Source organism: Tamandua tetradactyla, chromosome 2, assembly GCF_023851605.1.
Source record: "Tamandua tetradactyla isolate mTamTet1 chromosome 2, mTamTet1.pri, whole genome shotgun sequence".
Lineage (NCBI taxonomy): Eukaryota > Metazoa > Chordata > Mammalia > Pilosa > Myrmecophagidae > Tamandua > Tamandua tetradactyla.
In genome coordinates, this window is record NC_135328.1 from 206832253 (window position 1) to 206860097 (window position 27845).

General features: G+C 44.7%; 1 protein-coding gene across 1 annotated transcript in view; it reads left to right on the plus strand.

The window, feature by feature from the left end:
* The first annotated feature begins 5521 nt into the window (after positions 1-5521).
* Positions 5522-27845, plus strand: part of CAPZB (capping actin protein of muscle Z-line subunit beta) — a 186190-nt gene continuing 163866 nt past the window's right edge. The window contains 2 exon segments of the mRNA XM_077151053.1: positions 5522-5601; positions 5604-5653. Coding sequence (XP_077007168.1) covers positions 5556-5601; positions 5604-5653 — 96 coding nt within the window. The 5' untranslated portion in view covers positions 5522-5555.

Here is a 27845-nt window from a genome sequence, read left to right on the forward strand (position 1 = left end):
TTCGAGGGTACATCCTGGAGCCAATTAACATAGCCGAGGTCACACTTTAGCTTCCCTCTACCAGGGTCCTCTCCTCTGGATCTAGGAAGGCTCAACCTCACTTAAAAGAAATGTCTGAGAAGTGGAAGGGTTAAATCGTAGGAAAGGGAGGGTTTAGTTGTCTGGAAGATTTCCTGCAAGCGGCCTCTAAACCAGATGAAGAATGGAGGAGAAGGAATTACCACATCACGCTCCTGCCCTGGCACTGTTGGTAGCAAAGACCTTGAATCGAATCCCACTGCAACTTCACTAAATAGAGTTATAATGTTCAAGAAACATGGTTCAACCTCCTTGTCTGTAGAATTCAGCGTAGCAAGGGGTTAAGAACTGGCTTATTTTAGGGTTCTCCTGCATTTCCAAAGACAGTGTAGAACGTCTAAAACCATTTGCAAGAAGATCCCCTCCTTAGGAAGCAGTAAGCTGGCACGGGCCTGGGCTTTTTAAATCAGAGGTGATGTAAGAGCCAAGCAATTCTGTCCCCCCCCCCCCCCCCCCCCCCCCCCCCCCCCCGCCCCGTGGATAATTGTGCATTTACTAACCCAAGAATTCCAGCTGTGGGGACTTAACTGGAAAAAGAAAGAAACCATGCTGGCCAAGTTCTGGGTAATGCCTGCTTTAATCTGCCCTCTATTAGCTGATGAGCATCACGATTCAGCATATGGTAGAAGGTAGTTTCTCTGAGGACCTCGAGGTTGCTGCTCTTTTCCTGTGGCGATAGTATTATTTGGCTCAAGGGTTCCCTCTTACTCTGCCTCTCCTGTGCAAACATAGCATCTACTCTGTGTAAGCTGCCAGACTAAGTGCTGGAATGTAGTGGCCTTGTCTTGTGCACTTTCCTATATATGATCTCAATGAAATGATTCTGGGGATTGGCTTTGAGTCAGAATGACTAAAGTGAGGACTTTGCTCATTAACTTATTATTTGTGTGACCTTAGGCAAGTCATTGCATCAGACATTCAACTGTGTCTTCTATAAACTGGAATTTCCTAGCTGAAAGGATTGTTGGGAAAAGCCAAAACAATAACACATGAAAAAATGCTTAGCACATAGTAAGCACTCAGTAAAAAGTAGTGATTACTTTATTATTCATTCTTGGCTCATTTATTCACACACTAATCCTATGATGTGGATACTATTATTGTATTCACTTTCACTTACCTTCACTGAGCACCTATTCTAAGGCTGAAGATCAACAGTGAACAAAACGGCATTTAGATACAGAAAAGAAGGGGGTCCCAGAACTGAGCCTTCAGAAGAGGATGAAGAGCCATCAAAGGAAACTTAGAGAAAGGCTGAGCACCAGGAGAGGGGAAGGTCCTGAAGGCCAAAAGAGGTGTGTTGAGGAGGCAGGACTGGCTGACTTACCAGATGCTGAGAGGTCAGCAGGAAGACAGGACTCCGAAGGCTTCTTAAATATATATTGGCTTCTTAAATATATATATACACAATACATACTTATATATGTGAATATATGTGTGTGTGTGTATATATATATATATATATATATATATACATATATATATGTATATATATATATATGGTTTGCCATTTTAACCATATAATTCAGTGGCATTTTGCAAACAGGGAGTTTCCAAGTCAGCATGACGAGAGAAATGTCTGTGGACAGGTGGGGACAAAAACCTGACCAGAGGGCTTTGAGGAGAAAATGGAGTTAAGGGTAGGGAAGCAGCAATAGCAGACAACTCACAAAATTCTGATGTGAAGGTGAACAGAAAATGGGGGAGATGACTGGAGGGAGATATGGGGCCAAATAATTAAAAAAAATTTTTTGAGGACATACCATTTTAAGAGATAGGAGTGATGCAGTGTAGAGGGAGAAATTGGTGACTAAGGAAGGAGAAGGGATAGGATTTGGAGAGCAAATGGGGGACTGGCTCTGATAGGAGCACAAACTCTTCATTCACTGTAAAAGAGGGAAAGGCAGAGAAAGTGGGGAAGGTGCTGGCTTGTTAGCAGAGAGGGTTCCCATCTGACTGATGTTATCCCTGTGATGTATGAAGCAAAGTCATCAGCTTAGAGTGAAGGATGAGAAGGGGATAAAAGAAGTTCAAGGAAGAAGAAAGGGGGAAAAAGTGATTTTAGAGTATGGGGAAACTGAATATACTAGGGACATACGTTGGATTGCAAGGTAGGATTGAGGGCTCATTTGAAATTTGTGGACGTCAGTTTAAAAGTGGCACCTGTCACTTTTAACTTTCCAGTCATTTTCAGATGTTCCTATGCAACCACAGAGTAGCAGAACAGCTGGCTTTAACCAGGGCTGGGCAAGGTAGATGAAGATAGAGGGTGGGTAAGGAGGTTGTAGGTCTTTGCAAGGAGTGAGTATAATGATCATTACTAAGCTGGGTAAGGAGAGAAGTGAGCATGAGCAGGAAGATAAATGTGAAAACAACTGGCAGAGTCAAAGGTGTACAGGTCTCAATGAGGTTGAAGAATGCGTGTGTGGTGATACTACTGTAAGGAGGTCAGTCAGATGTGAGATCTCTGTGGTCATGGTTTCCGAGATAGTACCTGTGAGAGCAAGTTCAGGTACCTGGGGAGGTGGGGGTGGGGAAGCTATTGGTGAGGAAAAGTTGATCAGTGAGAAGTCAACAAGATTTATGATGGATTTTGCTTATGGATGGTGAAGTCACGAAGAAAGTTTCAGGAGGGGAGGTGGAGGTCAGTTTGTGACAGCAAGGAGGAGAGGCAGGTGGAAAAATCTTAAGAGTATGAATTCAGGAGGGTTAGGGTCTTAGAAAGACATAGGGAAGAGAAAAAGGACCAAAAATATGTGTGGTGCCTGCCTGCCTTCCCACAGCCCCTGCAGGCAGTCATGTTTAACACCATATAATGCCACATCCACGTGTCCACAGCAATGGCTGATCAATCTGGGGGTGGACCTTGGCCTAGGGACAGCCAATCCATGGCCGGCCCAGTGACCTGTCATCATTAAAAGACGAGCTGGGTCAACTGGAATTCAAGGTCAGCCACTCACTAGCTATGGGACCTTGGGCAAACTGCTTCACCTCTCTGAGCTTGTTTTCTAGCCATTAAAGGAGAATAATGAACAACCTAGAAGAAGGAAGGCACACGGTAAATAGTAGCTTATTCCTATCTGTATTGTAAAATGTAACACATTCTTTCTTGCACTCCAGTTCTTTTTATATTTGTCTTCCACAAGGAATCAGAACTCCTTTTTCATTTTTGTTCTCCTTCAGCCTAGGGTCTTACACATACTAGATGTTCAAAAGATATTTTGCATTTCAAATGGAAATAGTATTTGAGCTGAGTGTCATAGAACCGTTAAGACTGTAGCAGAGGCATGTTGGAGAAGAGTATTCCAGGCAGGGAGCAACAGGAACAACCAGCAGGAGGCTCCAGCAGGGGCAGCCTGCGGTCAGTCCCCTTGCCTGCTTAGACCACAGGGGATATACAAGGGGGTGGCTATTGTAGTCAGGTGCTTTGTGTGACCAGGAACAGAGATCCAGTTGAGTGAGCTCAGGACCCAGGGACCAAAACTGAACTCAGGACCCCCATCTCTCTCACTGGGCCCCATTTCTGCTTCTTTTGGTGCATCTGCTCAATTCTTCCTCTACTGACTGGTGTCAGAGCCCTATTCCCTCAAAATTTCAGCCTGCCTGGGGTCTGTCCCAGTCACCTTTGTTCCTTCTTTATTCTCTGCATCAACCTCTATCAACTGTCAAATTCTTTTTGTGTTACATGGTTTCGATTGCCAAGAAAGAGAATTCCCAAGAGCCTGGCCCAGCTCATCTTTTAATGATGACAGGTCACCGGGCAGGCCATGGATTGGCTGCCCCTAGGTCAGAGCTCACACCCTGATCAATCAACCACTGCTGTGGACACGTGGACATGGCATTATGTGGTATTAAACACGGTGACTGGCAAGGAGCTGTCAGGAGGCAGGCAGGCACCACACATATTTTCAGTTCTTTTTCTCCTCCCCTCCTCTTTCAGAAACTCCAACCCCCTCGAAGTTCATACAATCAGATTTTCTACCTGCCCTACTACTTTTTCACTGTCATGAATTTGCTCCTTCCCTTCCTCCAGTTCTCCGGTCAAATGTCATTTTCTCAGTGAGGACTCCCTGATCACCCTTTAGAACACAGCCATACTTTGCTAATCTCCCTTCCCATTCCCTTACTCTGATTTTTCTGCACATCACTCACCACCTGACATACTTTATTTGCTTGTTAGCTGATTGTCTCCCCTCCAACGTTCAAGCTCCTCGACATATGGGCTGTTTTGTTAACTGCGGTTTTCCGACAGTTCTTGCCTCTGCATTTATTGTAGGTGCTCAATATTTATTGAGTGTTAGAATTCCTTTAATTGGATTCCTGGATTGTGGAACTTACTTCCTTCTATCGCATTGAATGCTGGTGGCTACCTGTGTAAACTTCCATGCCACTTTGAGCTGAGGACAGGGCCTGGACCACGGTAATAATTCCTGCCATTTGTACAAGTTTACAGTCCTTTCACATGTGACTTGATTTGAATTTCAGAAAGCCAGGGAAGTTCGGTATTATTAGCAGAACCAGCACTCCAGATCTCCTCCTTCTAGACCAAGCTCTACAAATATTTGTCGAAGAGGAAAGAAAAAAACCCAAACCAAAACACAAAAGGAATGAGTCACCCTGTGCAATGAGACAGCCCCATTGAGAAAATGGGCTCGTTCTCTGTAGTATAACTAAAACTACAACACCTAACATTTATTGAGCCCAGTTTTCTAATTTCTTTACCTGTGCTGCCCTTACAACTACCCCGTGGTGAGTAGCTGTGAGGGCAGGGACCTTAATGTCTCATTTACCTGTTTTCTTTTGGCGCTTAAAACATGGTCTGGTATACAGTAGGTGCTCAATAAATGCTGTGACTGAGGCTTTTTCTTTCAGAGCTCGGGCTCAAGTACAGCGACTTGCTCCAGGTCCCAGACTAGTAGCAAGCTGCAGCGCTAGAATTCCACCGCAGGCTCCCCGCGGAGCCCAGCCCCAAGAACCGCTCACCACGCTCTCTCTCGGGACCGGGCAGGGCTGGCCCGTCACTCGGCTCCAGTTCCGGGTCCGCGGTGAGAGCTGGCGCCTGCGCGGGGAGGGGCAAGGAGGGCCTGACCCCTCCCAGCCCAGTCCCTTCCGCATCCCCGCCCGGGCGGTCCATGGGCACGGTCCCTCGGCAGCCTCCCGCCTCTGCAGCCACAGAGCCAGGGGCTCCCAGTGGAGCTCCCTAAGCTGCCTCCAAGCCCGGAGCGCGCCCCAGCCCCCAGATCCCCGCCCCGCCCGGTCCCGCCCCGTCGCGCCCCGCCTCGCCCGCGCGCAGGCCCCGCCCCCACTTCCCGCTCAGCGCTCCTCCCCCCGCGCCGCGCTCCATACTTGGCGATCGCCGCGGCCCTGCGCACTCATTGGCCGAGGGCTGGCTGCGTGGGGGGCGGGCCCGGGCCGGGCCGGGGCGGGGAAGGAAGGTGGCGGCGGCCCGGCGCGGGGGGGAGGGGGCGCTGACCCGGATGTTCACTCCTGGGCACCCGGGGAAGTGGAAGCGCTGGGCCCTGCTGCGGGGGGGAGAGCCACAGACGCCGGGACCGGGACCGCCGCCGCCACCATGGTAAAGGCCCGACGTCACCCTCCCTCAGCCTCGACCACCCCGCTGGAGCTCGTGTCCCCCTCCCTCCGCCGCCCTCCGGCCTGTGAAGGGTGGGTTCCCGGGGTGGGGGAGGGGCGGGGTCCCGGACTCTAGGTAGACACCATCCCTTCCTTCTCAGGAGGGGCCGCTGGCCCGGGAGGCTTGATGGGCCGTAACCCTGCCTCCCTCCCAGCTCCCGCCCTTGGTTCAAGCTGGAGTCCCACTCCCCACCTCTGTGCCAGGCTAGTCTTCCGCTTCGCCCAGGTTAGACCCCCCCTTTCACCCTGGTCCAGGCCAGCCCCCCTCCCTCCGGTGGCCCAGGCATGGCCCTCCGCCTCCCTCCCCAGGGCCTAGGCTAGGTCCCTTTTCCCCTTCCCTACGGCCCAAGCTAGGCCGTGGTTTATTTCTCCCTTGGTCCGAGCTAGGCCCCCTGTGGCCCAGGCCAGGCAGCTCTTCCTTTCCCCCTTTGCCCGCACCCCCTCCGGCACTCAACTCACCCTGGCCTCAGCCTGGATCCCCGTCACTCTCCCCCTCCATTCAGTGTCCTCAGCCTGCATTTCTTCCCCCTCTCTTCCATGCCCTCATCCTGAACCTCTCAATCTTTCCACAGTCTTAAACCCGCCCCGCGTTCACCCCCTTTTCCGCCTCCCCGACACCCCTCGCACGCCTGTAGCTCACCCTCCCTTCATGACTCCTCATCTCCCTTTTCGACTTACTAGACTCTTAGTGCGGCCTGAGGCTGCCCCTACTTCTCTCTCCTAGGCTTTATCCTCCCGCCTGGGCCCTGCACCCTGCCCTGTCCTCCCCCCTCCCGACCCAGGTAGACCCTTCCCCGCCACCTAAGCGAACCTTCTCTGCAGCCTGTCTCCACAAGGGGAGAAGGGGAGCTCTCTTGCCCAGGTGGGGCTGGTCCTGGCGCTGTACCATCTCAAGTTGCGGGTTGTCCCTACTGGGGAGGCTGCCTGGGAGCCAGCGAGGGAAGGGTGGACATCTGTGTGTCCGGGAGGCAGCGCGGTGCGCCTTGATCCCTTCCCCTGGTCGCCGCCCCCGGGCAGCGGGTGGGTGCGTGAGGAACGTCCTGCCTCGGCGGGCGCCGGGGCCCGAATGGGAGGGGAGGTATGAGCCAGTAGGGCGGGGATGAACGCACAATCGCCCTTGTGAGGTCGCATTATTTGGGGTACCGCCAGGTCCTGAGTCCACCATATGCACTGGACACGATGACCCCAAGCAGGCGCAGCCTCCCTTTCCCCCTGAACTGTCAGCTTGTTAGGGTTGGGACTGCTGATTATGGAGGTGTGTCGGATCAGGTGAGTGAGAAAGTTAGTGCCAAACGTGGTGTTTGTTTTGGTAATGAGGGCAGCTGCTGTCCACTCGTTCTGACTGGCCCAGCTTTCACATAGGTCCTTAGGGGCACCCCCATTCACTTTGAAACTTTCTACAGGGCATGTCTAGCATACAGATTGGAGGGGCCAGAGGGCTTCTGCCTCATATGGCCAAGGAAACTTTGGAGAGGGGACTGACACAGCTAAGCCATTCACCTGCTGTGTTGGGGCCCTGGCTGGGCTTCCTCCAGCCCAGTGCATTGGGCAGACCCCCAGGGCAAGATGCAGATAATTATAAATGGACTTTGGACCCCCAGCAGGTTTTGAGATCCCTTTAATCAAGGGTTGTTGCTGCTTAATTAGAGTGACTAATTCCATAATTTTTTTTCCCCTTTACCTTCCTGTATGCTCATTAAAAATGTGGTGGATGGCCATTTTTTCATTGGCTGAGGGCCAGCTATATGGGGGTTGGGCCCATGGTGAGGAAGGACTTCTCCAGGATAGTTTTGGAATGAGGACATTAAAAGTGCACAGAAGCTTTGTAAATGTACACTCAGGGCAAAAGCGGGTGAGGATGGTTGGTGTGGCCAGGTTGGGCTGCCCAGGACAGCTTATCAGGATGGGAGGCCCCTGGGTGCCTGGTTCTCCAAATGTGATAGGAAATGCCCATAATGATCCAGGAGGAGCACAATGACACGTGGGGCTTTGGAGGAAACCTGTACTTGGTTCTCACTTGGACAGTTGGGAGTGACTCCAGAAAGGGTGGAAGAAAAGGGCTAAACACTTCTTGAGGGCCTCCTAGATTCCAGACATTGTGCTGAGTGCTTCACCTATATGAGCTTTGGAGACACTGAGGCTCTGGGGGTGAATTAACTTATCCATGGTGTTCCCCAGTCACTGAAAGTGCACCTGGCTAACTCCAGACTTCATTCTTCTTGTTGTGCCTAGCTGTACATATGCCAGAAGACTTAAATGACACTGTTTAAAAAAAGATAATAATGGGATACCCAGAGATGGGTAGAGGGAAGCATCATTAGTCTACTTGCTGTGTGCTAGGACCTTTGCAGATGAGATCTCATTTCATAGTGAAACAGCTATGGTGTTACAGACACATATAGCCTGGGCAAGAATACAAGCCCTTTGAGGGCAGGGAGTTTTGTCTCTTGTTTTCCGTGGCTGTATCCTGAGGTCCTGGAACAGCACCTGGCACTGAAGGGAATGGCTTGCAGTGCTCTCTTTTGGGTTGTTTGTTTCTATTTTTATTAATTTAACTGCTTAGACTTCACATTAATTCTCTCAGTGACTTGTTCTTATTAACCACTGGGCTTGTAAACAATTTCTGACTGACTGTATAATTTACCTTCTGTTTGAATACCCTGACCAGTATCAGCAGTTGGGGTAGGACGGAAGTGGTGGTATGGAGTTGCATCATAGGTAAAAGATTTAAGACCTTATTTTAATGGTAAGAAAAACGGCTAGATCTCAGTAATCTGTGGAGGGAAATAGTTTGATAATCTAACGTGCATTGGGCTTTGGAGTGAAGTCCATGATTTTTGTTGTCATCAGTTTCTCCTTTTCAGTTAAGAATGCGTAGGTAAATGGAATTTATTTGCATTTCCTTAACAGTTAAACTTAACCACTGTCCGTAAGTGCTTTACATTTCAAGGTACTTTTCTTTACACAGCTCTAGCGTCTACTTTAGGAATTACCATTCTAACTTAGAATTATGATTATGTTGCTGGATAGCGGGTCTGGAGCAGAGAAGAATGGGTACTGGGGTGGCGGGCTTATGCCTTGTCAGTCCAGCTCACAAATAGCTTTGCCTGACAGGATCTGTTAGAAGTCTGTCATATTGTTACAAGGTGAAACAAAACAGTTGACGATATAGTGTCTTGGCAGGTCTCCAGGTGTGGATAAGATACATAGTCACCTCAGTCCCCATGTGTCTATACAGCTCTGTTCGTTTAAATCCAGTTGGCCCCTACTCTTTGGTGGGATGCTTGAAAAAAGTAGTAGCTAAGGATTCATAGTTAGATTAAGGATATGATAAGCCATGCCTTTGAAAGCATATGTTCCTGTTTATAACTCAGAAAGCATGTACTTTTATACATTCTGTGGGGAAGGGAAGAGGACAGATAACTGACAGCACAGGGAAATGGGTTCCTGGGCAGGTACACGAGCCATGCAAAATCCTGCTTCTCATGCTGGACAGTGGTCCCTGCTAGGCAATACAGAGGCATGCTAAGGGGTGTCCAAAGCTTGAGGGTAACATTAAATCAGTAAATGTTTATTAAGTGCCTGCTCTGGATGTAGTGCTGCTGTGGTGAACAAGACAAACAAGGATCTGTGCCCTCATGGCTTACACTATAATGGGGTTGGGGGTGTTACTTTGCTAAAGTTTAAAGGGGAAAAGCCTTCTTTAGTACAAGTAAACACATGTATGTATTTCCATGAGATGCAACAGGAGACATCAAAGAAAGGGGCTGCTTCCAATCTTCTCTCCTAGTCCTTGAACATGCCTCTGCTGTCATAGGACAAGCGTCTGAATTGCACCACAAACAATCTCTTCCACTTCACACCAGAAGTGCTCTCCTGTCCAGGAATATAGACTTGTGGTACCACAGGAGGCCACCCTTTCTGACCTGGGTATCTACCATTGGTTGAGGGTCTACTGTGATCCAGGAATGTGATGTAGGTTCTATCTCGTCCCCAGTTTACTTAAGAGGAACCAGAAATTTAAGAGATTAAGTGGCTGGTATGAATTGCAGGCCTGGAACTTAGATCTTGGTCCGCTTGACCCCTGTGCTGGACTCTCACTTAGGTTCTCAGAGACAGATGAGCACCAGGGCCTGTAAGTAGAGGACCATGTCCCATTTCCCACCAGAGAGGGTGGGCATGGAAACCCAAAGGAAGCAATTGTAAGATCACCCATATTGGATTCAGCTTGAGCAATGTTTGCAATCTTAGACTTTTACAGAAAGTTTCACTGTAAGGAGGTAGAGAGTTAATGTTTAAAGGGTACCTGCCACACACTGTGTACCCTGCTAGGAGCTTTAGTCCACTAAGTCCTTCCATGAGGAAGGTGCAACCATAGGAGGCAGGCAGCATAGTGACTGGGATAGTGACAGTACCCACCTCATAGGTTGCTATGAGGAGTAAGTTGAAGGTAATACATGTCAAGTGCTTCATGTAGCATCTGCACATAATATATAATTATTAACTATTATTATTTCCATACAACAGATGAGGCCCAAAAGGGAATTTGTGGTTAGTTCTTCCATAGCTACTAAGTGGAGGAATTTGATTTTCTGATTCCAGAGCTAGATCCTTTTGTTCTGCTCCTTACTGCCTGTTGAAGGCTTATTTGAAGTTGCTTGGCTTTGTGCTATGCCTTGAATAATAAATTTCCCTAAAAGAGCCTGAGGCTCTATTTCACCATGGAAGGCAAAGCTCCCTGTGAGCTGGACACCATGTGTTGCCATAGTCTAATGCTGAGTTTCAGATCTGGATGCCTGGTCCGTGTCTGGTGGAGCTCCTTATAATCTGAGAGTCCTTGTCCTCTTCCAGACTTGGAAATAAGAGAGGCATGGCGACATAGCATCTGAGCTCTGTGAGTGCAGAGATATAGTCTATTTGGTTCCCACTAACTTCCCCTACACTTTGCACAGGGCCGTCTGGTACTTAGTAAGCTCTTCATAAACAAAGAGTGAGTAGACTAGAGCTGAGAGGTGGCTGCTCCACAGAACATGGTGGGGATGGGGCAGATCATGGTTTGAGCTCAGCCTTTGCTGCTCAGTTTGTGAGCTTAGGCAAGGAGCCCAGTCTCCCTCTGTCTCAGTTTCTTCATCTGTACCGTAGGATAACATTTTACAGGAATATTGGGAGAAAGGAATGAAATTTGAAATGGATTTAATCCTGTGCCTGGCACGCATTATGTGATAGCTGTGATTATTATTTGTCTTACTCTGCATACCAGAGAGTAAGGGGCACAAATGGAAGCCATAATCATAAGGCAAAATGAGTCCAAAAAGTTAAATGTGCAAAACATGCAAATAAAAACAATACAAGTTAAGTGCAGTAGGAAGGAAATAATTATGGAAGAGATTGAACAAGGGCCATATTTGTGCTGTCCCCTGCCCATCCATATAGGCTTGGCTCCATTTTCTCTTCCTCGTGTAGATTGCTCAGCAGCTTGTGGGCTGGGCATGAAGCCTGGGAAGACCTTGTCCAGAGGATAGGGGTGGGTGCAATCAAGGAGTGGCCATTCCATTTCTGGAACAAGAGCAAAGGTCAGGGGTATATGGTCAGCCTTGTGAATTTGGGAATCAGAGAGTAGACAAGACCAAATGAGGGTGGCTCAGTCTGGAGAGTGAGTTGTAGAGTGCTTGAGTTGCCAAGCTAAGGAGTTTGTACTTGATCTAGGACAGTGTGGAGCCTGTTAAATTTTTGACCGAGTAGGGAGAAATTTGAGGAGGCTGGCAGAGTAGTGGTATTTTAGGAAGAGTAGTCTGGCTGCGATGTGCAGGAAGGACTGGGGAGGTGAAAGAGATGGCCGTGAGGCTTTTACAGTCATCAGCCTGGGAGTTTAGGGGGTCGGGCCACTCTGTGGCTGTTGATATGGAAAGGAAAGGATGGTTGAGAAAGACAGTAAGGCAGAATGAGCTGGAGTAATTTAGTGCCTCTGGGGCCAAGGGGGAGGCTTCTGCCCCCTAGAGTTCTCCACTTTAGGCATTCTGATTTGATGTCTTATCATTGACTCAACAACTATTTCTGGTCACTTGAATCCTAGATAGTGGTGTTTGCAAAGTCTTGACATTCTCTTAACACCTGAACAGGGATTTCAGTCTGGTTAGCCCAATGTCCGTCTGTGCAGTCATTCTGCATCTGCTGGTGGCACCAGGTTCAGCTCAGCGTGCACAGTGGTGGGCTCTGGGCGCATCTCACCAGTGTGGTGAGGGTGACGGAGAGCCACAGGGTGGACAGTTCTGCATGGTGGCTGTACTAATACATTCTATTACAAGAAATAATAAGTACTTAACCCCGTGAGGCAGGTTCTTGTAGCTATCCTCATGACACAGGAAGCCAAGTCCTATCCAGGTGGTCCAGCTCCAGAGCCAATGCTGCTGACCACTAGATTTGCTACCTCTAGTTTTTGTTTTTCCCATCAGGCCATTCATTCCACAAACACTTACTGAACAGTGAGACCTATTAGAATATGTTGAATCTGAACCTTTAAGTTAAATGGAGAAAGCAAATGGAAATAAATAAATCTAGGGATCTTATAGACCCAGTGATAAGTGCAGAACCAGCAGTGTGCTGTGGCATGGAATTCCCAGCCCAGGGCCAGCTCCCATTCTTTTTTTCTGTGTTTACTCTCATTTCTGCTCCACATAGTCTGACATCTCTTGAGAAACTGGGGAAAAGGAGCTTTCCTGTACAAGTTTCTAGTGATAAATTTCCAGTCCAGTAGTCCTGTTTCTTCCAGGGCATAGCCCTAGTGATCGCCTTTCACCTGCCACGTGGGGGTTCTTATAAGGAGTAAAGGAATTTGCATGTGGAGGGTGTAGGACAGTGGGTACTGGGTAGAGCAGTTTCTGCTGCCTTGTGAGTGCAGTAGGAGCATTGACCAGTATTATTTTGATTATAATTTTATTAATCTGGGGGTTTGATAGATGGGGGTTCGTTCACATAACCTCCTCATCAATCTAGACGGTAGGTGGTAGCCTGCTGAGACCCCAAAACGTTAAGTCTCTTGCCCAAGAGGTTCCAGCCCGGTGTTTTCTGGCCCCAGCCTTCTTACTACACTGCAGATTGCAAGCAGGCATTACCACTGGATCAAATTCTGCAATTCTTCACCCTCTGCTTCAACAACTTTGTGAAGCTTTCTCTTTATATGCTGAACTCAACATTCTGAATTAGGATCTTCTCTGAAACCTTAATCTTTTTTTTTTTAGCAGTCTTTGGACTTCATTTCTCCAAGAAGATTCAGGCAAGAGGACTCTACATTTATCATGTGAAACTTGATAATGTTTGATAGCTTTATCAAACATTGGAAACTTGATGACTTTAAAATATTAAGGTTCTGAAAAGATGCGTTTACCTGGACCCTTTTAGCTCGCATAAATGAATAGCAAGCAGCCTCCTGTTAGGATCGAGCCTGTGGCATTTCTTGGTATACTAAGTAAATACCCTTTCCCTTCTCCTGTTGAATCTGTGATGGGTAGGTGGAAAGTTAAGGTCTGGTTTGCTTGCATTTGGTGTTGCTACTCTGGGCTTTTCTGACTTGCGGTTTTGGCCCTACCATGCTATCTGTGGTTTCACGTGTGTGGATTTCTTGCATCCAGGTTTATGCTCAGAAATGGGGAGGAGGGGCTTTTTCCACCACACTCTTCTGTGCAGAATCTTAATTTTAGGGCACTGTGGCTCCTAAAGGAGCTACTCTAGAATTTCTCCCTGTGCCAGCTTTGGTTTTGTTCTTATCAGTCCTTTGCGTCTCTGCTGAGTATGGCTTGCTTGGTGAACTTTCAGTCAGTGTGTTATGGTCCCTGGGGCTGAGGAACTCCATCCTGAACAGAGCAGTGGCCAGGCTTGGCCTGTTCACCTTCTTTGATCTATTGAGAAGTTTTCCCTGTCTTTGCTTTCTCAGTGAATATCCTGCTCCTGGTAAACTCCTATTCTGAACTCTCTCAGTCCCCTGAGATTTGACTTGGTCTTGTTGAGTGCACTCTTCGTTCAGAAATTGGCAGTAGCCCTGGAACTTCAATCTTCCTTCTATAGGCGTTTAAGTATTCATGGCTGTGTCAGTAGTCACACCTTTACCCTGGATGACTGCTGCATGCTTACAATCATCATCTCATTTCATTTTCTAACCCCAACTCCATGAGGTCAGCTTCTTCATTTTGCAGATATGGAAGCCAAAGCTCAGAAAGGTTTCCTGCCTGGCTGAAGGGCCCCAGCAGGCCCCAGCTCATTAGCAGCAGAGTTAGCATTCAGCTCCAGGTCCGTCCCATGGAGAACTTATGCTTACTGAATTCTGCTGCTCTGCCTCTCTCTGGCACAGGCTCGCTGGAATGCTCATTTTATAGATGAGGAAACTAAGGCCCAGAGATGTTTACTTGTAGGTCAAACCATGCTGATTGCAGAAGTTTGGGTTTAGTTTAGAAGTTAGAAGATATTTTTGGCTTAAGTTGTTGAAATGAAAGCAGCTGTAACTTTCTGAACTACAGTCTGTTTTTAGAAAGATACCTACTAAACCTTGAAGATATGTTTTAGCTCCAGAATTGGTGGGTGCAACCTGGCACTTTGGGCAAGATAGCTCTTTGTGCAGGACTGCTTGGAGTGTTGGCCCGCCTGGCTTCTGCCTAGTAAATCAGTATGAGCGGCTCATTTCAGCTATCAGGACTTAATCCCTGATGAGATCCACTGGCTGAGAAAGCCTTGCAGGGTTCCCTTTTTTCTGTGAAGCTCTGTCCCAGGCCTGGGGTCCATGAGTAGCATAAGACAGGGTCCACACACAGGGCTCCCAAGTGGGACACATGGTCCTGCACCATTTGACTAGTCGTGTGACATTGAGTGAGTTGAAATGGCTACCCCACTCTGCCCAAGTGTTTTTTTTTCATAACCTTAGCAGGGAAGATAATGATAAATCATAGCCTTTCAAGTTGTGAGCACTGTATTACAGTATCTCGTACTACAAGTGCTCCATAAATGTTTGTTGAATAAATGACTAGTAGGTGTTTAATAAATTTGAGATCGCCCCCCTTCCTGAATTAGATTGAGCCATATAAAATTGTAGTTTTTCTGGATCAGTACAGGCCTAATACGAAACTGAATGCTAGGGTGGGGTAAGATTATTGTGAGACTTTGTAACAGTGTCCAAATCCCACTTTGGGTAAGAATTCTTGTGAAGTTGTCAGTGTTAGGCTCTTTATGTGGAGTGACAAGAATGGAAGGAAATGACTGGGGTCTGCCTCAGAAATTGGGTCAGTGCATTTTTTTTTTTTTTTTTTCATTAAATGCATGGACACGCACCGGGAATTGAACCCAGGTCTCCGGCATAGCAGGTGAGAACTCTGCCACTGAGCCACGGTGACCCGCCTTAGCTGCTTGTGTCACTCCTGGCATTTTAAAGACTGTTTTAGTTGCTGGCATTGGTGGGATTGGGGCCTGGTAGGAACAGTAATCCTAATAGTGGCTGACGTTTGCTGATGGCTCTGCACGTGTTGGGCACTTAGCGCTTAACCTGAAGTCACGCAGCTAGTGGTGCCTGGAGCTTTGGAATGGGCCTGGCCCGTAAGCTCAGGGGCACTGCAGTGCAGGTTCTGGAGCCGGATTGCCTCAGCTCACATCCAAGCCACGGAAACTTGGTTAGTTTCCTTCACTCTGGCCTCAGTATCTTTGTGTAGGAAATGAGGAGAATAGAAGTATCTATTTCTGCTTGATTTTTTTTTGAACTTTTTTTTATTGTATGATATTACATATATACAAAGCAAAGAAAGGAAAAAGCAATAGTTTTCAAAGCACTCTTCAACAAGTAGTTACAGGACAGATTCCAGAGTTTGTCATGGGCTACCATACCATTATCTCAGATTTTTCCCTTCTAGCTGCTCCAGAATATAGGAGGCTAGAAGGAATAAATAGTTTTTTATCATCACAGTCAACTTTTTTTTCTTTTTTGTGAAAAATAACATATATCCAAAAAAGCAATAAATTTCAAAGCACAGCACAAAAATTAGTTATATAACAGATTTCAGGGTTTGGTATGCGTTACAGTTCCACAATTTTCAGTTTTTACTTCTAGCTACTCTAAGATACTGGAGATTAAAAGAAATATCAATTTAATGATTCAGCAGTCTTATTTGTTTGTTAAACTCTACCTTCTCTGTATAACTCCACCATCACCTTTGATCTTTCTCCCACTTTATAGGGGTATTTGGGCATGGCCATTCTAACTTTCTTGTTGGAAGGGGTAGTCAATAATATGGGGTAGGAAGATGAAACCAGCTGATGTTCTGGAGAGGCTGGGCCCTCTGCTTGATTTTTGAGACTTAAATGTGTTAATACATGTAAAGCCAGCACACACTAATGTTAACTATTATTATTAACAATAATAGCACTAGGTTAATATCAGTGACATGGAACCTTCGTATATTATTAGAGCTGAAAGGGACTTCAAATGTGGGAACTCCCTCTTCTTTGTTTTAAGAGGAGTTTGGATTGTTTTACATGGATGCTTTATTTCTTGGAGGGGGGGGACACTGTTTTTCTGTAGTTCACTGGAAGCCCTTGTTAGTGCTGTGTCTTGCAAACATGCACCTGCCTATGTGAACAAGTTGTTTGAAATGGTGCTTTTGTTCTAGGTTATAATAAAAGTCACTCTTCTGGAAAATGGCTTAGCTTTTTTCTCTTTCCTGGCATGAATGACCATTCCTGGGGCATCAGTTACATTTAGTGCCCAGAACTTTTGAGGGAACCATAGCATGGTGTTTCTTGCCAATTCCCCTTTCCTATCCCACCCCACCTCTATGCCCCACAGGCACTGTGTTTGTTTTCTGGTCCCTTTTTTACCTTTACTGAAGGTGGCAGGTTGTCATAGGTGCTCTCAGCTTCAACTAACCAGTACTGTTTGTGAGCTATTGAGAAGACTTGCAATATTTCACTGCCTTGGACATTAGAATACTTGACTATTAAGGGCCTGTGTTTGGTTTTAAAGCAAATAAAGTTTAGGTTGAGGGGTATCTGAAGGAGGCGAGACAAAGAAAAATGGGAAAAAATATATAGTATGTTGGCAGACAGCCTGGTGTAGTATAGTGGAAGGAGGCTCCTGAATCTAAATCCCATCTTGGCTCCTTCTGAACTATGGGGGCTTGAATAAGTGACCTCATCTCTCTGAGCCTCAATTTCCTGGTCAGTAAAGTGGATATAACCCTTACCAGGGTAGTTGAGGGGATTATTTAAGAATAATACACGTAAAGTGCTGTAGTCCAGAGCCATACTCCTAGGTATTTAATATAGATTCATTATCTGTAAGAATTACATCATTCACCATGCAAATTAACATTATTCCACAGGGAGTGGATTGGGTAGGACGCATATTTCCTTTTTCAAGGGATGTTGTGAATCTAAAATGCAGGTAGTAATGGCCACACTGAGGAGTGGTGTGCTTCTCAGGTGCTTATTCTTGGACCACCCCTTGAGCTGAGTAGGACTTTGTACATGTGCTCACAGGATTTATCATCCAAGGAGCCATGTATTGGGCCAGCCCCTGTGCTCTGAGTGCATGAGACACCACCTCATGTAATCATTACCATAGCCCTTTCATTCCACTCATTTTGTAGATGGGAAATGGTGGAGGTCCTAGTAGTTAAAGGGTATCTTGCACAAGGTGACACCACTAGTAAGGAGCAGAGGTGGCCTTCGTACAGTCCCTTCCGGGTCCCAAATCCAGCCCTCATATACGCATTGGAGCCTGGTCCATTTTCACATAAAGGATGTCATATAAAGGATGTCCTTTGCACATACAGAGGAAAGTGCTTTATGTTGATAATTCTAACTAATGTTCTTTAGCATTTTAAAAATCTTTGCGTCCCAAAGCAGACTTTATAGGTGACTGCCCTTTGGATTTGCTTTGTTAACATGGACCCCTCATATAATGTAGGAAGAATGAGCTTGCTGTTATAGTTCTTCATTTAAAAAGGAACCTCATTTTCCACATAGTAACTTCTAACCAATAGTGAGAGTCACCTTTGAGGCCCAGAGTACTGTGTACTCTTTTCCCCTCTTCCCTTCCCATTCTCCTCTTTGAATATCTGAAGTCCAGGCAGACTGAGAAAATGGAGCAGACAGTGGGGATAATAGCTATCATGACCAAGCTGGCATTTGAGTCAGGACCTACTTACTCCTCACACAGGCTCTGTTACACTGCTGCTTAGGGCTAGAAATGAGCATAGAGGCCACGGTCTGCTGCTTACACAGATAACTAACAGATAGCCCAGCTCTCCAAGGAGTAAAGACATACAAAGGAACCGAAAGAAATCCTTGACCTCAGAGAGCTTGGAGCTCTGGGCCGTGGATGATAACACCTGTCCGCAAGGTGAGCAGGCTTACCTGGTCTTGGCTCATGGCAGCCTCTTATTTTAATCTAATTTTTTTTTATTGTGAAAAATAACGTACAAAAAAGCAGTAAATTTCAAAGCACACCACAATAGTTAGTTGAAGAACTGACTTCAGAATTTGGTAAGGGTTACAGTTCTGCAAAATTTACTTCTAGCTGCTCCAAGACACTGGAGACTAAAAGAAATATCAATATAATGATTTAGCACTTATGCTCGTTTGTTAAACCCAACCTTCTCTGTATAATTCCACCTTCTCCTTTGATCTTTCTCCCAATCTTTAGGGTTCTTTGGGCTATGTTCATTCTAACATTTTCATGTTAAAGGGGCTGTTGATAATATGGGGTAGGGAGATGGTTCTAGTTGGTGTTCTGGAGAGGCCTCTCTACATTTCAGGACTTATTTAGCCTAGAAACCTATCTGGAGGTTTTAGGTTTCTGGAAAGTAATCATAGTGCATAGAACCAATGTAGAATCTCAGATAAAGCTCTGGATGTTCCTTAGAGTTGGCAGGAATGGTTTTGGTAGGGGTTTGGCAGGCTCTGATAGGTAGCAATGTCTAACTGAAGCATGCATGAGTGACCTCAGACTAGCCACTCGGCTCTATTGAACTCTCAGCCACTGATAACTGATTTGTTACGCTTCTTTTCCCCCTTTTGGTCAGGATGGCATTGTTGATCCATGGTGCGAGGGCCAGGCCATCCCTGGGAGTCATCTCTCACGCCACCAGGGAGACTTTCACCCCTGGATGTCATTTCCCACATAGTGGGGAGGGCAATGGTTTATCCTCCTTTTTTTTTTAACTCATCTGTCATAATCTGGATAAAAGGAGCACAAGACACAGGTTTTCACAATCTCTCAGTCACACTGTTAAAGTTATAGTTATACAGTGTATTAGTTAGGGTTCTCTAGAGAAACAGAATCAATAGGAAACATTCACAAATATAAAATTTATAAAAGTGTCTCACTTGACCGCGGGAACGCAGAGTCCAAAATCCGCAGGGCAGGCTATGAAGCTGATGATTCCGATGGAGGGTCTGGATGAACTCCATAGGAGAGACTTGCCAGCCGAAGCAGGAGGAGACCCTGTCTCTTCTGAATCCTCCTTAAAAGGCTTCCAGTGATTAGATTGAGCATCATTCATTGCAGAAGATACTGCCCTTGACTGATTACAAATGGAATCAACTGTGGATGCAGCTGACATGCTCATGATTTAATTCTATGAAATGTCCTTGTTGCAACAGACAGGGCAGCACTTGCCCAACCAGACAAACAGGTACCACCACTTGGCCAAGTTGACACATGAAGCTGACCATGACATACAGTCTTCTTCAAGAATCAAGGCTACTGGAACACAATTCAGCAATTTCAGGTGCTTCCCTCTAGCAACTCCAATACACTCCAATACAACTGGAAAAGGGTATCTTAAGAATAACCTCCAGGACAACCTCTCCAGTCTGTTTGAAATCTGTCAGCCACTGAGACTTTATTTTGTCTCATTTCTCCCTTCTCCCTTTTGGTCAGGAAGTCTTTCTCATTCGGATGATGCCAGGTCCCAACTCATCCCCGGGAGTCAAGTCCCATGATGCCAGGGAGATTTATGCCCTTGGGAGTTATGTCCTGTGTAGAGTTCACTTGCGGAATTTCCTTAGAGAGAGAGAGGCTATGTCTGAACAACAAAAGTCCTCGGGGTGTAATTTTAATAATTTTAAGTAGACTTAGCCTATCCTTTGCAGGAATAAGTTTCATAGGGGCAAACCCCAAGATCAAGGGCTCAGCCTATTGATAGATCGTCCCTGCTCCATGTGAGAATATCAGGAATTCCCGAAATGGAAAGTTCAGTATTTCTCCCTTTCTCCTCAGATCCTCAAGGGGTCTTTGCAAATACTTTTTTATTCTTTATCCAGCTTACTCTGGCTTATATCAGGGCATTACACTAACCTGGACAAATCAACAAGATCTCATGCCCTATGCAAGATTCTATGTTATAGTTCAAGTAAACTGACCATACAAGTTAAATTAGGTAATGTGCTAACCAAAATGTAAATTTTGCACCAAATGAATATCTCTCCCTTTGGTCTTGCACAGAAGTTGAAGTTTAAAATAAATGGGCCATATCTTTTACCCAGTATTCTGATTTATCTTAGTTCTATCCAGTTCAGCTTCATTCATATCTAGACGAAGTCTGATCACTTTTTCAACTTTTCTAACAGTTGTTGAATGGGGTAATGCTGACTTGCATAGCTTCAGTGCTGAGTCTCAGGTGTCACATAAATACCCAAAATTTCAGAGAATGACCAGGTTATATAAAAATAGCTTAGTATCTCAGAATTTAGAAATATCAGTTACAACTCCTAAATGTGTGACTGCTGTAAGAGCTTACAATCTATGAACCTTTACAGTAGGCCCAACTTGATAACCCATGCTCTTAACTTCAGTTCTGTTTGTATATTATAGTTAATCCATATGAGTGAGGCATGATAATGTCTTTTTGTTTCTGACATTTTATTCAACATACTGTCCTTAAGGTTCATTCACCTAGTTGTTTGCCTCACAACTTCATTCCTTCTTGCAGCCACTCAACAATCCATTGTATGTAAATACCGCTGCTCCCCCTTCCATTCCTCAGTCACTGTACCCTTAGGTCACCTCCATCCTTTGTGAATCACAAACCCTGCCTCCATAAAACACCGGTATGCAAATCAGTTCTGCAGGTATATACCTAGCAATAGGGTTGCAAGATCATATGGGAACCCCACCCCTCGCCACCTGTGGAACCATTACATTGCCCTCCGAGGGGCTGCACCTCTCAGCTTCTCTGCCAACAGTGAATAGGTACATCACTTTCTCCATATTTTCTCTAGCACTTGTTTCTCTCTGTTCATTTTTCAACAGTTTTATTTGCACATCATACAATCTAACCTAAGTAAATGGACATGTCTTTGCCATCGTAATCTGTGTGATGACATTTCCTTTTCTTCTGCATAGAATCCATATACCTTCCCCAATACCCCCTCGCAACTTGGTAACATTTAGTTTTGGCATAATGGCCTTTGTTACATTCAGTGGAAGCATATTACAGTGTTGCTATTGACTGTAGACCCTAGCTTCCGTTGATTGTACCTTTTTCTGTGTGCCATCCATTTTCAGCTCCTTGCAATGTTGACATTCGTTTTCCTTCATGTGAAAACATTTTTGTATTTTTACATTCAGTCACCATTATTGTCCATTCTAGACATTCCTAAGCTATACCGTCTCAGTCTTTATTCTCTATTGTTCCTTCTCCCAGTACTATCTGATTATCTGCTTAACAAAAATCTGTGATGTATCTGGGCATTACATTAAGCTCTAAAGGTCTTTTAATCTAATTTTGTACCAGGTGATGTTCCTGAGAAATAGGTTCAATCTTCACATTTCCTTAACCATCTTGATTTCATCATTCCTTCTTTTAAGTATCATTCTCCTGGGGCATTTACTCCAACTGTTAGCTAGAATTCCCTTGTCCTTGTACCTACCACAACACTGAATTTACTGGCTTGTTTCTCCTTGTGTTGATGGACTGTGGTTTCTGGACTTTCTGTATTCCAGATGAAGAGTACACATAAGCATCCTGGGAATTTTCTCCAGGAGCTGCTTGGTTTTTTTTTTTTTTATTTGCATGAGCAGCCACCGGAAATTGAACCTTGGTCTCTGGCATGGCAGGTGAGAATTCTGCCACACCATCGTACCACCAGGAGCCTGCTTTTATTTTGATTCTACGGTATGTATTTGGTCATATTGATTGTGAATGGCAGATGACAGGTTACCATGGTTGCCAAGGATGGGCCTTCCCATTGTAGGACTAATTAGCAGAACATGGATACACAGAGTGCTTGATTGTCAAGTCCTGGCTCTTTATAATGATACATTGGATTGACTGATAAAATTCTTTCTATGAGTTGAATCCCATAAGAGACCAGAATCTCTAAGGAAAGAAAAAAAGTTATTTCAAAGCCTTAGGTGATAAGTTGTGTATTGGTGCAAGTATGACCAAATTCCCGATCAGCTGAAGCTTTCAGTGGGCCCTTGGAGAGGAAGGCAGTAACATGTGTTAAAGTATACTTTCCTTAGTAGTTGACAACATTGTCCTGTTTCATTCTCAGAATTATCCCATGTACTAGTTTCTATGAATTTTACATGTGAGAAATGGAGTTTTAGAGACTCTCTGTAAATTGCTAATAAGTGGCAGAGCCAGTACTTGAACCAGTCTGGTTTAACTTTAAAGCCTTTGCTCTTAAGTTCTGCTATGTAATGGGATTTTACTACTCACATGGAGCTGGTGGCTTGTACAGGTCCCACAGTAAATCAGTAGGGCAGCTGGAACTAAGGTCCTGTATCTAATACTCTAGAATCTAGACTCTACACTCTTGGGTAGGCCATTGTCATTTCTGGGGCATAAACTTACCCTGTTTGAAAACTCATCTTTGAATGTGCTTCTCCAGTGATTCACGGAAAGACCACATTTCCGAAGATGACATTGTGAGAGATCTTCACAGCAGTTGGGTTGATGAATCCCAAAAGCCAATACCCTGAGTTAAAGGAAAAGTCTGGGAACAGAGTCAAAATTTGATCCAGGTCCCCTTGAGCTGTAGCTCTTTGTTGCAGCATACATAAGAGAAATGAGTTGCAATAGCAGTAAACTAGAGAGAGTGAATGTCCAACAATAAGTTGCGAAATGGTGGTACAACAAAACAGTCAAATGTGAAATATGAAGGCTGTTATTGTAATATGGAAAATGTTTGCAATACATTGTTGAGTAAAGCAAAATATGAAGTCCTGTCCTCACAGTTCTGCAAAATGTTCATATTAAGAATACCTGCCTCCTAGAGAGTAAATAAATGAGCAGTTTGCAAGCCCTCTACTGCACTCTCTCTTGGTTGCAGTGGCTATCTTACGTGTGTGTGTGTGTGTGTGTGTGTGTGTGTGTGTGTGTATTTTTCCCCCTCCTTTTGGGTCACTTCCTTAAGAGAAATCCTCAGGAGTGAGATTGTAGGGCTAAAGGGAGCAAACAGTTTTCTCTCCATACATTATTTCTAGTGACTGCTCTGTCAAAAGAACTGTCTTAGTATCATTTCCCTCTCTACCTGTCCTCCAAGTCTCTGTGATCTGACCTCACCTTCCCTCCCTCCCAAGCCTCATTTCCTCAGCCTGGCTCCTTGTTCTGATCAAGTCGAGAGGGCTCTTTGCTTTCTTGCAGAAGTGTCCTATTCTGTGGGTTAGCTATCACGTTTTTTGCCATATTCATCTCCATGCCAGAGCTGTTACTTAACATTTTTCTTTAAATTGCCTCACTTTTTAACTTATTTAGGAAAAAAAACCTTTGTCTTTAACATAAATGGAAAACTAGTATCAATAGCCATAAATAGAAAGTAAACATTAAAATGTTAAAACAAACATATATAACTACTAATATGAAAGGTGCTCATTTGTGGACCACCTAAAATCCTGTGTTGATCATCAGTGCCTGTCTCTGGACCTCAACTTGTATCGCTCTCTTCCTTGTCTTCCTTCCAGCTGTTAAAATCCATCCTTCTTACATATTCTTCAGGGTCTGGCTCCACCTACTTCTTGTCACCAAGCCTGCTCTGATCACTATATCTACAAGGAGTTTGAGTGTAGGGCAGTCCTACAAATAAACCTGTAGAATGGCAGATCATTGCTGTCAGAGGGTGTGTGCAAGTGCAGCAGGTGAATTGAAGAAGGCTGGTCTCCCTGCTGGCTGAGGAGAACCAAGGCAGGGTCTGGGAGAGTGGTGTTTGTTAGAGCTGAAATGAGAGGACTCATTTGCCAAGAGGGTAAAGGATGGCTGTAGGTGGGGCAGGGAGAAAGTATAGTGTGAGTCCAAACTCAGAAGTCCAAGAGGACATGGCATATTCAGAGGACTTGGGAATAATGTGAAATTGTGAGAGCCGAAAGGGTGGGGGTGGGAGAGCCTAATGGACGTGGGCAGGAAGGCAAGAGCTACATCATGAAGGCAATCCTGTGTCATGAAAGATTTTACCCTGTTCATTTTGGTGCCCTCTCTCTTCCCTAACCTCCTACAATACAACTGTTACCACATGTTTTAGCAGTTGACTCTCTTTCCTTGAGTGTTATTTGCTGCTTTATCCCCTGCCCCATTTATCATTGTGCATTTGAGTGCCTCTCATGTGCCAGGCTCTGTGCCAGGTCCCTGGAACATCGAGCTGAGTGAAAGGAGAACGCTACCCTTCAGCACCTCACAGGCTGGTGGAGGAGATGGATGGTGAGCTAGTTGAGTGTGAGCACCTGGGGGCAGGAAAAAATATAGAAATGTCACCCATAATCTAACCCCGCCAGCATCTATTGACATGTTGCCTCAGTGTCTTTGTCTATTTGTAGTTTTGAAAAGCTTTTCATGTAATTGAGTTCATATTTTTTGTGCCATTTTTGTATCTTGCTTTTTTCACTTAGAGTTAAGATTTTTCTCATGTTTTAAATGCTTCATAAACACTTTAAATAAACTTTACGTTTATTCAATTGATTAGATTATTATAATTTACTTAGCCATTCTCTTATAGTTGCACAGGTAGGAACGTCTAAGTTTTCATTATATATCTCACAGCAGTGAGAAGCTTTGTCTAGCACCTTGGTTGTTTTTGTTGTTGTTGTTCTTTCTATTCTTGCTTGTCTATTGCATGTTATGACTTTGTTCCCACAGATTGTGTCTTGAGGTACAAACAAACTCTCTCTCCCTTCTCATGTATTTATGCCGACAAAGTGCCCTCCAAGTCCAGGTTGTGGCACATAAGGTGGGGTCACTTGCAATGATGCTTTTTTTTTTTTTACCAGACATAGAAAGACATTTCATAATGATAGAATATCTGTTAATTAAAAAAAAATCATAAATGTGCATGTGCTTAATATACAACTTCAAACTATCTTATGCAAAATCTTACAGAATAAAAGGGAAAAATAGGCAGTTCCACAATCATACAGATTTAGCATCTCTCTCAACAACCGATAGAAAAACTCAATAAAAAATCAGTAGTTTTAACACTATCAGTGACCTTGTCCAGTTAATGTTTACAGAATACTGCATCTTATGATTGCAGAATATAGTATTTTCAAGTGCACATGATATATTCACCAACTTAGGCAATACACTGGGTCAGAAAACAAGTGTCAATAAATTTAAAAGGATTGAAATAACACAGATTACGTTCTTTTACGATAGAATTAAAGTACTAACCTATAACAATAAGATATCTAGAAAAACTCTAAATATTTTGCAATTAAACAACATCCTTCTAGATAATCCATGAGTCAAAGAAGAAATCACAAGACAGATTAGGAAATATTTCTAACTAAATGATCATGAAAAACATCATGAAAATGTGTAAGATACAGTTAAAGCCATTCCTAGAGGAAACTTTATAGTGTTAAATACTTATATTAAAAAAGAAGAAAGTTGTGGTATTTTTTTTTTCTACAGCTAACATTGAGCAACTACTATGTATCAGGTACTAGTCTAAGTACATTAATCCTTACAAAATTCCTATAAAACAGATACTGTTATACCTATTTTTTTTGTATATTCATCATCATGATCATTTCTCAGAACATTTGCATTTGCATCAATTCAGAAAAAGAAATAAAAGGAAAACAGAAAAAATTCATACATACCATGCCCCTTATCCCTCCCTTTCGTTGATCACTAGCATTTCAATGTACTAAATTTATTTTAACATTTGTTCCCCCTATTATTTATTTATTTTTAATACAAATGTTTTACTCATCTGCCGATAAAGTAGATAAAAGGAGCATCGGACACAAAATTTTCACAGTCACACAATCATATTAATGATGCTGCTTTTAAAATAGGGTTTTAATGGGTACTTTTTTTGGGGTGGAGGGAGAAGCATAATTGCTGTAAGAAAACACTTGATGTGTATTTTTCTGTAAATGAGTGAATCTTAAAGTCCGATAAAATTTGAGTGTTAGGGAGTAACTTTCTTCCTGTCTTAAAACGGGCATGTCCTCTTGTCTCTTGGAGTGGGTCTGGCTCCAGCTTGGTCATACGGACCTTTGTGGACCTGGTGATTTTAGAGGAGAGTTCCATTCTTAGGCATTGTAGGATGGGGTGCCCCTGCTGTGGAGAGCCCTGCTGCCCTGCAGTATTTTCAAGCTCCAGTTCCCAGCATCTGATACTGCTGTGGAAACAGATGTGGGGAAGCATAACGAGGTGTTATATGAACCCAAATTGTGCTTTAAACCAAAACAGTTCTGGTAATTTGGGCTCTTCTGAAATGGGAGACTCTAAGGGGGGCCTCTGGCCTCCTTGCACAGAGTCTAAAGGAAACATGCAGCAAAATAGGAGAGTCTAATTGAAACGTCTCAATCACTGAGACAGGGAAATGGTTTAAACATTTAACAAGTGGCTCAAGTGTCCGGAGTAAAGGAAGGCATTTGCCAGTAGTCTGAGGCAGGAGTGACTTGGGGAGTGGATAGGACCTGGCATATTTGCTCCCCTTGACTAGTCAATGTATAGTGTTTAGACCTTTGGACCTTAGTATGTTTGGGGTGGGGATGCTTTTGGCTTAGGTGAGATAAGCTTAGTGGGAGGGAGTGCTCCTGACATAGGTGTCCTTGGTTGTGGGGGATCCTCTTCTGTGTAAGAGCTGAGTCACCTGCGGGGACCGGACAGGCCTTGCAGCTGCTCATTGACTCTGGGTTCTGCACCTCAATCCTTTTCTCTACTTCTCCCCATTCTCCCTTCTCTTTCTGTTTCATCTTTTCCTTTAATTATTTCTTGTTTTAGCCTGCTGCTAGAGTGAGCCCAGGATGTTGTAGGACATGTTTCCCTACTTGATCTGCTACCAGCAAAATGTTTGCTGTGTTTGTATGCTACCTTTATTATTACTTAAATCTTTTCTTTAATTTTGGCTCCATCCTAACATCACAATCTATTTTAGGCTCTTTCTAAGAGAAACATCTGAAAAGTCACATATGATGTTTTAGTTATTTTTTTCTATGCTTATTAAAAATAGAGACCTTAGATTAACACGGAAAGCAGGGATTGGGGAGATAGTCCACTGCCAGGGTCTCTGTTAAATTAACCCCTTAAATTGCCTTCATCCACAACCCTTCAAGCTTCTCAAACCCCAGTGGTCTGCACACCACACTTGGGAAATTCTGGAGGGTTGGGAAGAACTTCACACCAGGAGTCGAGTCCTGAGTCCAATTCATATCATGGCCACTGATGTGCTATGTAGGGCTGAACTTTTCTCTTCTGTTTCTGGGCCTCATTTTCTTCTGCTTGTTGGCTTAGATGAGTGCCAGAGTCCCTGCTCAAGAATTCCGGGGTGCTCTTCAATGGCACCTCTGAGGTTACCCAGCCTCCCTAACAGCACCTGGGCTTTGAGAGAGTTCAGGATTTGACCTGGACATGTATTTCATTTTCTCAAAGAAATGGAGATTTAAAAACATTGCAGGATCTTTTTATCTTTACACAGGTTTCTTATTTTTATTTGGGCTTCACCCCTCACTGCTTATTATCAAGGAAGCTGCTAGGTGAGTGCAAGGAGGAAGAGCTTTGGAGGAGGTCAGGATCCTGAATCCCATGGACCTTTGGCTTCTCCCTAATGTGGGACTGTCAGACCCTCCTGGCAGAGTAGCTGTGCTCAAAGAGGAGGCCAGGAGCACAGATCCACCCAGTGTCTGGCACTCTGCTCTTGGCCCCTCG